General features: G+C 40.2%; 2 protein-coding genes across 3 annotated transcripts in view; one reads left to right on the plus strand and one right to left on the minus strand.

The window, feature by feature from the left end:
* Window positions 1–11986, minus strand: part of LOC144635075 (tumor necrosis factor ligand superfamily member 14-like) — a 255865-nt gene that overhangs the window by 226783 nt on the left and 17096 nt on the right. The window lies entirely within an intron of this gene.
* On the plus strand, window positions 6311–10833 carry LOC144635047 (cholesterol 24-hydroxylase-like). The gene is made up of 4 exons (XM_078494114.1): window positions 6311–6931; window positions 7090–7423; window positions 7945–8017; window positions 9515–10833. The coding sequence occupies exons 1-4, from the start codon at window positions 6332–6334 to the stop codon at window positions 10011–10013; spliced, it is 1506 nt and encodes a 501-aa protein (XP_078350240.1). The 5' UTR covers window positions 6311–6331; the 3' UTR covers window positions 10014–10833.

The following is an 11986-nucleotide window of genomic DNA, read 5'->3' on the forward strand; positions in this document are numbered from 1 at the left end:
TAAACTCAGTTTTCTTCATATTTAGACTAAGCTTGTTAGCAGACAGCCATTCGTACACATTTCTCAGGTCGTGATTAAGGCGATAATTTATATGCTCAATGTCAGTGCTAGCAAGTGTTAGGCTAGTATCATCTGCGTACATTCTGGGTTCCGAATATGTCAGACAGTGTGGTAAGTCATTAATATATATCAAAAACAGAAGAGGTCCCAAAATTGTTCCCTGGGGAACACCACATCTTAGACTGATTTCGTAGTTGACTTACAAGAATTAATATGACAAATCTGTGTTCGATTATCTAAATAAGAAGCAAACCATTGATGACTGGTCCAACAAATCCCATAGTATTGCAATTTTCGCAGCAAAATATCGTGATCTACTGTATCAAATGCCTTTTTGAGATCTAAAAAGACTACGGCATTAACAAGACCACGGTCTATATCCAAGCCCAGCTATCTGTAGCTTCGATAAGTGCAGTGAGCGTGGAATGCAGAGACCGAAAACCAGATTGATGGCACGAGAGAAAGTTGTTTTTTGTTAAATAATGATAAAGTTGATCGTAAATTATCCGTTCAAAGACTTTGGCCACAACTGGAATTACTGATATTGGCCGATAATTCGTCGGATCAGAACGCTTCCCAGAATTTTTATACAATGGAGTGACTCTGACAGATTTCCACTCATCGGGAAAGATACCCGTCATTAGGGATTGATTAAATATATGAGTGAGAGATTCCGCCAGTAAATCAGGACATTCCCTTAGAAGTTTCGCTGAAATATTATCTAATCGTGTTGCCTTTGACATACAAAGCTTTGATAGTAGTGCAAAAACACGTGTAGGTGTTGTTTTTTCAAAAACAAAATTTTTATCAGCTGCTGTAAGAAATTCGTCGAAGGATTTATCAACTTCTGTTACGTCTCCACTAAGGCTTGGCCCAACTTCTGTGAAAAAGGAGTTTAGCATTTCTGCTATATCTGTTTGATCTTCAGAATTTACCCCACTATATTCCATTTCATTAATAACAGTTTTAGTGGATCTTCGTGAGGTCAGTTCATTGATTGTTTTCCATGTTTTCCTTTGATCCCCACAACAATTGTTGAAGGCATTTTCATAATACGCTTTTTTAGCGCTGTTAATTTCCCAATTCACTTGATTTTTAACCATTCGAAATTGGTTCCGAATAAATGGATCCTTTTTCTTAATAGCCTTTCTTTTGAGGCGGTTTCTGAAATTCATCCGCTTTTTTAAAATAGTGGTTATCCATGGTGATTTAGAATCTCGTGTCCGTTTGGTCTTCATCGGTGCGTGCTTTTCACATACATTCAGGAATAATTCTTTCCACCTCCTCCACATATCATTAGGATCATACAATTTCTTTATATCATCCCAGGGTTGGGCTAAAATATCCGCATAGAAATTTGCGCTATTAAAATGTTTAAACTGTCTATATGTTATCAAGTTAACTCCTTTGGAGAAAGTGGGAATTGAAATTTTTCGATATGCATAAACTAAACTGTGATCACTTATGGCGACATGAGACACCCCTGAACAATACACATTCCCTGCCCGATTTGTGAAAATCAGATCAATTAAAGTACTTGTAGTAGGTGTAATTCTGGTAGGTTCATTAATGAGTTGTTCCAATCCATAAATATCTGTTATGTTTAGAAGAGCTTTCACATTAGCATTGTCTTTGGATTGCATGTCACAATTTAGATCCCCCAGGAGAAAATGTTCTACGTTTTCAGAATCTAATTTGCCTAATAATGTGTTTACATGCGCGAAAAGTTCATGGGGTGAATTTGGAGGTCTGTACCATGAAGTAATAACAAAGGGTTTTGAGTTATGTTTACGAATTTCAATTGATATAATTTCCAAGAGCTGACTGTCCAAATCTGTACGGACAGAATAGCTTATATTTGAACGAATGTAAAAACATACGCCACCACCAAACCTGCCATTTGTTGACCTGTCACGGCGGACTATATCATAACCCTGGAGTTTCACATCCTGATCAGAAATGCTCTCATTTAGCCTGGTCTCATTTATGGCTAGAACGTCGATGTTTTGATCATTTAGAAAAACGCGAAGTTCATCAATACGTTTCAAAAGACTGGTAATATTTAAACTAGCCATTTTAAATCCACGACACTTTGGCATTAGAGTATTTGACCTGAACCGGACGCTGGAGGTGGCAATGAGATTGGGTGTCGGCACAGTTGTCAAGTAAGAATTATATCAATGAACTATATTATTTACAAAATTACTCGCTAATCTTTATAGCGGACTATACCTGAATGCTCTGCCCGAAAGGGGTACCTTTTCTTTTAGGCTGAAAGTATATAAAATGTAAGGGTAAGAATTTTGCGAGTTAAAGAATACGAAATGGTAAGGGGAAGATTTAATAAGGTATCCTGGGTATTTAGAAAGAGCCTTTCAAAAACTCTTGAACAGAACTTATTGATTGAACTGGAGTGATTGATTGATCTGAGCATTTTAAATGGCCACTGAAAAGTTTAGAAAGGGATGCAGTAAGTAGTACTGAAAGTATGAGAAAGAATTAAGAAAGGTATATAAAAATGATACTTATTCTGTGAAAATAGTATATAACAGCGTAAGGGTTTGGGCCTCGAGGTAGCGCCTCCCCGTATAAAACCTTGTTGGGTATAGCCCAATGTTTTTGACAAAAAACTCGACTCTCACATGCAAAATGTCTCTCTCCAGCACGGAGGGGTATAGGCGGGTAGTGGCGATCTGTTGGGAAACTTCGACACAATGCAAACTTTTATTCCTGCATGCATTGCCCCTATACTAATTATAATGAACCGAATGTTGCTACGAGTGGACTAGACATTGATCCATTTCCCTGGTTATCTAGAGAAACATAACAGAATAAAAGAGTAATGACTTGCCTAGCTAGCGCAATGGTAAATTGTTGCAGACTCGCTGCTATCATTTTCTCACTGTACGAGGTGAGCAGACAGCTTCGTATACTCGTATATAGTATACTTAGTTTTCTTTCCTGAAGTGTAGTTCTGTTAAAACTTCTAGGTGAATTACAGAAGCAACGATTGTCAAAATAACTGTTGCTATTCGCAGCCATGCCTGAGTGGAGGAATGTGCCACGAGACCTGTGACGTCAGGGGTAAAAGATTTAATTGCACTTGTGTACCTGGCTACAAGGGTAACCTTTGTGAGTTTCCACCGCCGACATCGTCACCGCCGCCTACTACTGGTGACCCTCCACCACCACCGCCACCACCGCCTCCTGCCGGTGACCCTCCGCCACCGCCGCCTCCTACTCCACCGCCACCGCCACCACCTACTGGTGACCCTCCACCACCACCACCGCCACCGCCGCCTCCTACTGGTGACCCTCCACCACCACCACCACCGCCGCCACCTACTGGTGACCTTCCACAGCCACCGCTGCCTCCTACTGGTGACCCTCCACAGCCACCGCCGTCTCCTACTGGTGACCCTCCACAACCTACTGGTGACCCTCCACCACCGCCGCCACAACCGCCTCCTACTGGTGACCCTCCACCACCGCCACCACAACCGCCTCCTACTGGTGACCCTCCACCACCGCTTCCTACTGGTGACCCTCCACCACCGCCGCCACCACCTCCTACTGTTGACCCTGCGCCACCGTCGCCTCCTACTCCACCGCCACCGCCGCCACCACCTACTGGTGACCCTCCACCACCGCCACCACCGCCTCCTACTGGTGACCCTCCACCACCGCCACCACCGCCTCCTACTGGTGACCCTCCACCACCACCACCGCCTCCTACTGATGACCCTCCACCACCGCCTCCTACTGATGTCCCTCCACCACCGCCGCCTCCTACTGATGACCCTCCACCACCACCGCCACCGCCGCCGCCTCCTTCTGATAACCCCACCACCACCGCCGCCTCCTTGAATCGTTAGACGTTTTGAGTTACCCCTCTATTATTATGGAGTTGTTTATTTCAAATAAGGTAGACTATTTTAGATTAGATAGAGTATCTGACAAATCATCCTTCGTCGACCAGGTCGCATTTGTCAGGGTGCGATCAATAGGCCATTTCCGATTTATCCTTTGCCTCTGTTTCAAAACGAGTCTATACGTGCGAAATCATTCATATGAAAATGAGTTTGAAATGACCTTTAACAGTATCAAGTTGAACTGCTCAAGTATTTCATGAGTGCTTCGACAGACCTTGTCTGGCTTCTTATATGAACATTTAGTATCTCCTTTTTAGGTTTTATATAAGTATGTACGTATAATATAAGTATGCCTGACCTTGTATATCTTTATTAAAAGCCAGCTGGTAACCCCAAAGCTTTTGGCAGCCACTCAAAGACCAGCAAAACGTATACCACTCGTATACTACTCGTTGTTGAACTCTTTCTAGGTTTCCACTGTCCGGTGACCTGAAAAACACCCATATAGTGTGCCAGTAAGTAGGCGTGTGATCGACGTGAAGAATTGAAGCTTAGCTTCAGTCGGTAACACATTTTTTTTAATGTCAACCTTCACACTAGCTTTTTTGCACATATCACTCACATGTTTTTTGAGTTAAGTAAATTACGATATTTAAAGAGACAGCCACATCAGCTCTAGCTGGTTTTCACGCGGGTAAGCTATCCAGGCCGAATCGGGATTTTGAATTGGTTGTTTTTCACGGGGGATGAAATCTGGAGAACCCACACACATGGTTGGCAACTAGCCGGCATCGAACCCAGGTCACATTAGTGGGAGGCGAGCGCTCTCACCGCTACGCGAGTTTTCCCTGCACAAGTCAGAATGAAGAATGAAGTAATTAAAAACTAGTGGCGAAAATGTAAATGGAATCTCTTCGATCCAAGACAAAAAAATTCTATTCTGACGTAAAAATGTAGACTCCTGGGCCCACATCACACAATGATCGATTATAAACTTAAACTCTTTAACTCTTTCTCGTGGGTTTTCGTACATTTCTCTCCATGGAAGCCTTTTATATACCTGGGGGGGGGGGGGGGGTACTCAAAAAAGTTTTATACGGGGAGGCTCCGCCCCGAGATCCAACCCCTTACCCTTTAATATACCATTTTGACAGAAAAGGCACCCCTTTCGTAAACCTTTTATTGTAAAAAGGTACCCCTTTCATATACTTACACGACACGACGTATACTTAAAACAGGACGTTTTATTGACATTTTTATGTAGTGCTTAATAAATTAAGACGATACATCCATAAGTTGCGTCTGTTCGAAATATTTAATTTAAAGGCCTTTTTTAATATCTTAATGACAGAGGTTCCTACCCTTTCTTATTCCTAAACTTGCAAAATCTCTTCTCTTTTATATACCTGAAGCCTGAAAAAGGTACTCTTTTCGGGCGGAGCCTCCCCGTACTGGCCATTATAGGGAGTACCCCCGGGTTTATATAGGAAGAGTTTATTCGTTTCATTCGCCCACCATTTGGAACTGAATTTTGAAATGGCGTCTATTATATGCATAAATCTCATATTAAAACAAATAGTTATTAAGTAACTTCTGCATAAAAATATAAAATAACAATAATAAAGTAATGCTAAATTACAGAGAATCTTTTGTCTTTTGGGTAGACATCAGTGATGTTATGTTAATTAGCAGTTTGTTTGAAGCCAATAAAAATCAAATAATTAAGAAAAATAAAACGTTTGACATGATTTTTGTATTTCCGTATCCAGGGCCGTAACCAGACTTTTGCCACAGACGAAGCAAGATCTTGCTGGGGGGGGATCTAGAACTCTGAAACTCTTTCTTCTACATTTTTCATAAGGTATTTCTTGAGAAAAATAAATCTTGTTCAACTTGGGATTATTTTCCCAACCTTTTTTGATTTTAGTTTTGGATTAATATCTAGACGAGGCAAGTGTCTCATCTTGCCTTATGCTAGTTACGGCCCTGGTATTGCTGTAATATAAACGGAGTTGGTAAGAGTAACTTGCGACTAAATAAGATCAAATTCTCATATGAATGTAATTGGCTTTGATTTTGGGCAACTGTTTGTCCAATATTCTCATTATATCCAAAACCAAATACTGGAATGACTCGGCATTTCCATCATTGTTTAAAACTTCCATCTCAATGCAAGCACTCTATCACTCAAGAAAAACAAAATAAAATAACAGATTTGCATAGCTGTGCACTCAGAGTGAGAATTTCAATGACAAAAGATGGAACGTCCTGCTTCAAAGATATCTCGCTGTTTTCAATTCAAGTACCTATTGCGGGCCTACTAATTTTGGACGGTGCGGAGGAATGGAAACAAGTGAACTGACCTGAACTTTGAACGCCTGTCTGATTTTGTTTTCAACATGGCGACGATCGCTTTCATTTTTTCCTGTTTCGTAATTGCGTTTGCTTCTTTGCTGGGTGTTACATTTACAGCATTTTCGCTTTACTTAGCATACATTCACTGGAAGTATAGGCATCTTCCTGGACCAAAGAGGGACAGCTTTTTCTTAGGTAACATTCCGTACATCTTGCGTGAAAGAGCTCGTGGAAAAATTGTCCACGAAATGGTAGAAGAACAACATCGTATTCACGGCCCTGTTGTTGTAATGTGGGCGTATCATAACCCCTTTACATTTGTATCTGATCCTGAGCTCGTTCGAAAGTGTATGATCACACTTAACTTGCCTAAGAATCATCACGTGTATAGACATCTTGGCTATCCGTTTGGTAAGCGAATGGTTGGACGTGGTGTGTTGAACGAAGTCGATCATGCAGTTTGGCAGAAGCGAAGAGCACTACTTAACCCGGCATTTCATCGCCGCTACTTGATGAACCTGATGCCTGCGTTTAACAACAGCTGTGACTTGTTTCTTGCCAAGTTGAATGAAATGGCTGATGGCAAAACTACTGTCGATATGGCACAAGAGTTTGCTCGAGTTACACTTCATGCTATTGGAAAGGTAGGTTTATAGACTATAGGATGCAGGGCCCACTTTAGCCGGCGAATATAGCCGCCTGTTCGTGTGCTGGCCGCTTGCCGCATTCAGAGGGGAGAGTCTCTCCACTCCAAAGCATCTCATATAAAGTGTGGTTTGTTACATTATTTTTATAAACACAGGTTGCATTTAACGTTGATGTTGATACAATCAGAGATGCCAACAGTCCATTTCCAACAGCAGTATCCACATGTCTAAAGGGGATACAACAAAGCATACGTAGCCCTTTTTGGAGAATCTCAGTGTCAACCTTTCCATTCCAAAGAAGTGTACATGAGGCAAGCCAATTTATTCGTAACTTTGGAAGGAAGCTGATCCTTGAGCGCCAAGAAGCTGTGTTACGAGGAGAAGATACTCCGCCTGATATTCTTGCTCATATCTTAAGTGTTGCTGAAAAGGAACCAAGTATAACAGTTGAAGACCTGGTTGACGATTTCGCCACTTTCTTTGTTGCAGGTGTGATTTTTTTTTTGTTTGTCCAGAACATTATTCATTCATTCAGTCCTTATTGTATCATGCAGTATATACTTGAAGAAGTTTATGACACATTGTTTCCATTATTGTTTGCAGATTAAATGAATCCTTTACTGTTTACACAATGAGCAATTAATAACAATAAGCTTCTCAGTAATAAAGCTAAAGGGAATTGCACTTTTTTGCAAGTACTTGACTGTCAGTAGTACATGGATGACTTGCACTATTGTTAATAAAAAAAAAATTGGTATTGCAAAGTGTTATCGTATTTTTTAAATTTGCGATTTTCTTATTGCTATGGATATGGATTATGATATGGATTAATGGTTGATGATTTTTCTGTTTAATTATTACTATGACAAAACATACCATTTTCAGGCAATCAGAGCATGTGCTGATTGATTGACTGACTGATTGATTGATTGATTGATTGATTGATTGATTGATTGATTGATTGATTGATTATACTGCTTATACCTAATTATACATTGTATTTATGACAGGCCAGGAGACTACGTCAAACCAGTTGTCTTTCACTCTTTATGAAATCCTGAGACACCCTGATGTTGAAAACAGGTTTGTAGTAAATATAACTGAATTTGAATATAAAATAACATAAGCACCCATCACCTGTATTTCATAGTGTGATAGTTTATACAGCTTTTGTTACCCTCAATCGCATCATACAGTGACCATACAGATCATACCACCCTCTTTGGTCTCTTTGCATGCTCAATTTTCCCCTACTTCATAGACACCACCACCACCACCACCACCACAACAACAACAACAACATTTTTTATAAGCATTTCATTACATATGTATGTGTCACTTCCCAATTAACAGAGCTATTCAAGGCAAGGGGGTGAAGAAAGAAATAAAATAAGTGTAATTATTATATAAACTGCAGTGGTATAGCGAGTGGTAGCAAATTGAGAAAAATGGTATCACACATGTGTGGATAAAAATGATATCCACACATGTGTGATATCATTTTTGTCCAATCAGCTTGCAGAGTTTGCTGTGTTTCAATGCTCAATGAGTCAAATTTTATCAATATTAAGTCGAAACATCTTTGGATCTTTCTCGGCAATCTTCGGTAATCCTCGGAAAAGTTCGGAAAATGTTCGGAATCATTCGTACGACCTTCGGAGAACATTTTGAAAATCTTCGGAAATCTTCGGAAAATCGTCAAAAACATCGTAATTAATAGGTTTATATAATAAACAGAATAATACATGGTTGCTTGGATATATTATGAAATTTATCTTCTCGTGTTCAAAATCGATATCTATCGATTTGAACACTCGAAGATAAATTTCATATCTCCGCGCAACCATGTATTATCCTCTATATGATAGCAGCGTTTTAAATAAGTAGTAACAATAAGAAAATGAAAGTATTATAATGGCTTAGAACAATGTAATTTTGTTTCTATATAAAGTAGAAAAAAAAGAAAAACAAACTAAGTCAAAAGAACCAAAATTATTAGACACTAGGTCACCTATTGTTTGTTGGTACTTGAGACTCTAAATGTTCCAGACTAGAGTTCTAAAATGAGAAATAAAATATTTTTGAATTTCAAACTAAAATTCAACCAAAGAATATCCATACTGAAGACATAGCTCACAAACATTCTTTTAGTGTCTCTTTTAGTGTAAGACTGTACGACCAATCAGAAACACTATGTTGTTTTCAGTAAAACCATGACATGATTTTTCTCTTGTAGTACAGGAAGAGAAACATGACTGTTTACTTATTAGCAATTAGACTACGAGCCCGAGTTTTCTATGAGCAAATAGACAATGAGTCACAGCCGAGTCAACTATCACTTGTGGAAAACAAGGGCGGGTAGTTTAATTGTTTTAGTAGAAACTTCAAAGGATGAGGTCCAAAACCAATGATTTTATGTACCGGTACTTTTAAGCCAAAAATTAAGACAAACTGTCCCTTTGAAGAGCAACATGCGCACATGATCGTGGGAGAACCAATCAGATTTGCGGATTTCCAATAGAGCACGACTGAGTTTCAACTAACATCTGATTCATTGCAAATTTGTTATCTTCTGTTCAGAATTATTCAAGAAGTTGAAACTGTGCTAGGAAGCCGTCAATTTGTCGAGTACAAGGACATAGGAAATCTTCAATTCCTGGGGCAGACTCTCAAGGAAGGACTGAGACTTCACCCACCAGTAACAGGCACTTCACGAGTAACAACCAAAGAAGAAAACATTGGAGGTTATATCTTCCCTCAAGGAACCTCCGTAAATATTAGTAGTTTTATAATGCACCGATTTTCTGAAGCATGGAAAGAACCAACTCTGTTTGATCCTGATCGGTTTTCACCTGAGGCAAAGGGCGAAATTCCCCACTCCGTATTTTTTCCATTTTCTGTTGGCCCAAGGACCTGCATTGGGAAAACATTTGCTCAGATTGAAGCTCGAGTGTTTATGGCTAGATTGCTGCAAGAGTTTGAGTTGTCGCTGTGCCCAGGTCAAGATGAGATTATGCATGAAGAGAGCCTTACTTTGAGGCCTAAGGGGGGTGTACTGTGTACACTCAAAAGAAGATAGGAAAAAAAATAACTAAACGTTGTTAGGATCAGTGCCAGCCTAAACCGGCCGTGACGAACGTTGCCCCTTATTTCACTTGTGACGTGATCATCTTTGATCAAAAAAGGCATCATTTATACTCAATCTCCGCTGGAGGAAAAGGTCTTTCCAATGCTGCCCAGAAAAGAGCCACTGGGTCCGTTGAGCTTGAAGTACCCACAAAATTCCCCCTGGTTTCTCAATGGCGAATATCTCCTGTTTAGATGGCGCTTTCTCGGAAATTCTTGAACTGCAAGCAAGCCCAGTGGAAGGCCAAAAACTGCAGCAAAAAGATAAGAAAAGAAGAAAAAGGAAAAGCGAGAAAAAAATGAAAAACGGAAAGCCTGATGTGGTAGGGCACTTTCTAACCCAAACTTTGCCTTTTGCGCATACCCGAGCAAAAATGTCATAAAACGCGATGCTTGTGCAAAGAAAGGCATGCTCTCATGTTACAAGTGACGTTTTGAGTAGGTTCGGGCTTAATTAGCTCATATTTGACCAGAAAATGTCAAAAACGTCGAAAAAATACGCTTTTTTAAAAAAAATCTTGGGGATTCGGTCAATGGTTAAATAAGTACCAGTTGAGACCATTCTGACTGAATTGAATTAGCCTGTGGTTTGTATCACATTTTGTGTCATATTTTTATCACAAATTGAAAAATTTCTAAGCAAGAACGTGTGTAATTTTTGTCTAATCGGGTCAGTTTTACAAACTATCGGATTACTGGCAGGTGCTAATGTTAGTTTTGATTGGATAATAAAAATTCAAAAACTCTTCAAGTGATTCAATAAGGTTTACAAAAAGTAGGGGGGGGGTGCCCCAAAATCGGATAGGGGTGTGCCGCCAGGTTCTAAACCCTGACCCATTTAGGAAAAGAAAGCGAAAATTGATACCCTTTAAAGGCCCAAAGCAGAAAAATGACACCCTGGGGAGGAGAAGCAGTCCTGACGACCCAAATAACGGCTAACCGTGCACGGCAAGGCACAATCTTAATCGCTTACTATACCTGAACAGAATCTAATACTTTTTTTCCGTTTAGCTGGGCGTTATTTAGCAAGAAAGGACCCACAAGGACACACCGGGAACACAGCAAAAGAAGAATGATACCCTATAAGGACCGAGAACCTCAAAAACCAACCCACGGGGGCACAACCATAGGCCACATATGGGAGACCCCCCCCCCCCCCGGGCCCAAGCACTGAAGACTGCATGGTTGCTGAAAAATTTGTACAATTCAGGAAGTGATCAGAACAGTTTCGACTGTATTTTCTTAATCGGCTGAGTATGAAGTTTAGTTGATTTGAAATGCAAGTCAAGCTACAAACCTGACACAGAACACAACTGTCAAAATACTGATTGACCATTATCCAATAAGAGAATTTGGGTAAAAAAATTAAGGTTTACAGTGCTGCGCCTCCTACCGTTGCCATTTTTAAATTTTGACATCGTTTTGACAGCTTTTTATTGGTTTTTTTTTCAACGGCCAATCAAATTCAATACCTTTGTTAAAAAAGAGGGGGGGGGGAGAGGGGGGGGGGGGGGAAGTGGAACTTGACAGCTCTGCCTGTCACGATTCTTGCACTTTGAAACACAGTTGTCATTGTCAAAAAGATGTCAAATATTACCTTATTACAGGAAATGAACGCTTCATGAAATTAACGCGAATTTCAAAAATTCGTGTTTATTTAAGTCGCGTTAATTTTTGTTAACGTTAATTTCCGCGCCATTAATTAAGTAGAGCGTTAATTTCCATAGACTGTCCACAGCCCCTTTTTTTCGTGTTTCGATCGAGGGCGGGAGAACGGGAGAGAACGCAGGACGCCAGCGAAAAAAAAAATCGAGAGGCTGTGGACAGTCTATAATTTCCATGGACCTATAATTTCCATTATTTAACCCCAATTTTTCGATACAGACCAGACGTTCTTGACTGCAAGGAAAAGGCATTATTACATCA

Source organism: Oculina patagonica, chromosome 13, assembly GCF_052425735.1.
Source record: "Oculina patagonica isolate OP01 chromosome 13, crgOcupat, whole genome shotgun sequence".
Classification (NCBI taxonomy): domain Eukaryota; kingdom Metazoa; phylum Cnidaria; class Anthozoa; order Scleractinia; family Oculinidae; genus Oculina; species Oculina patagonica.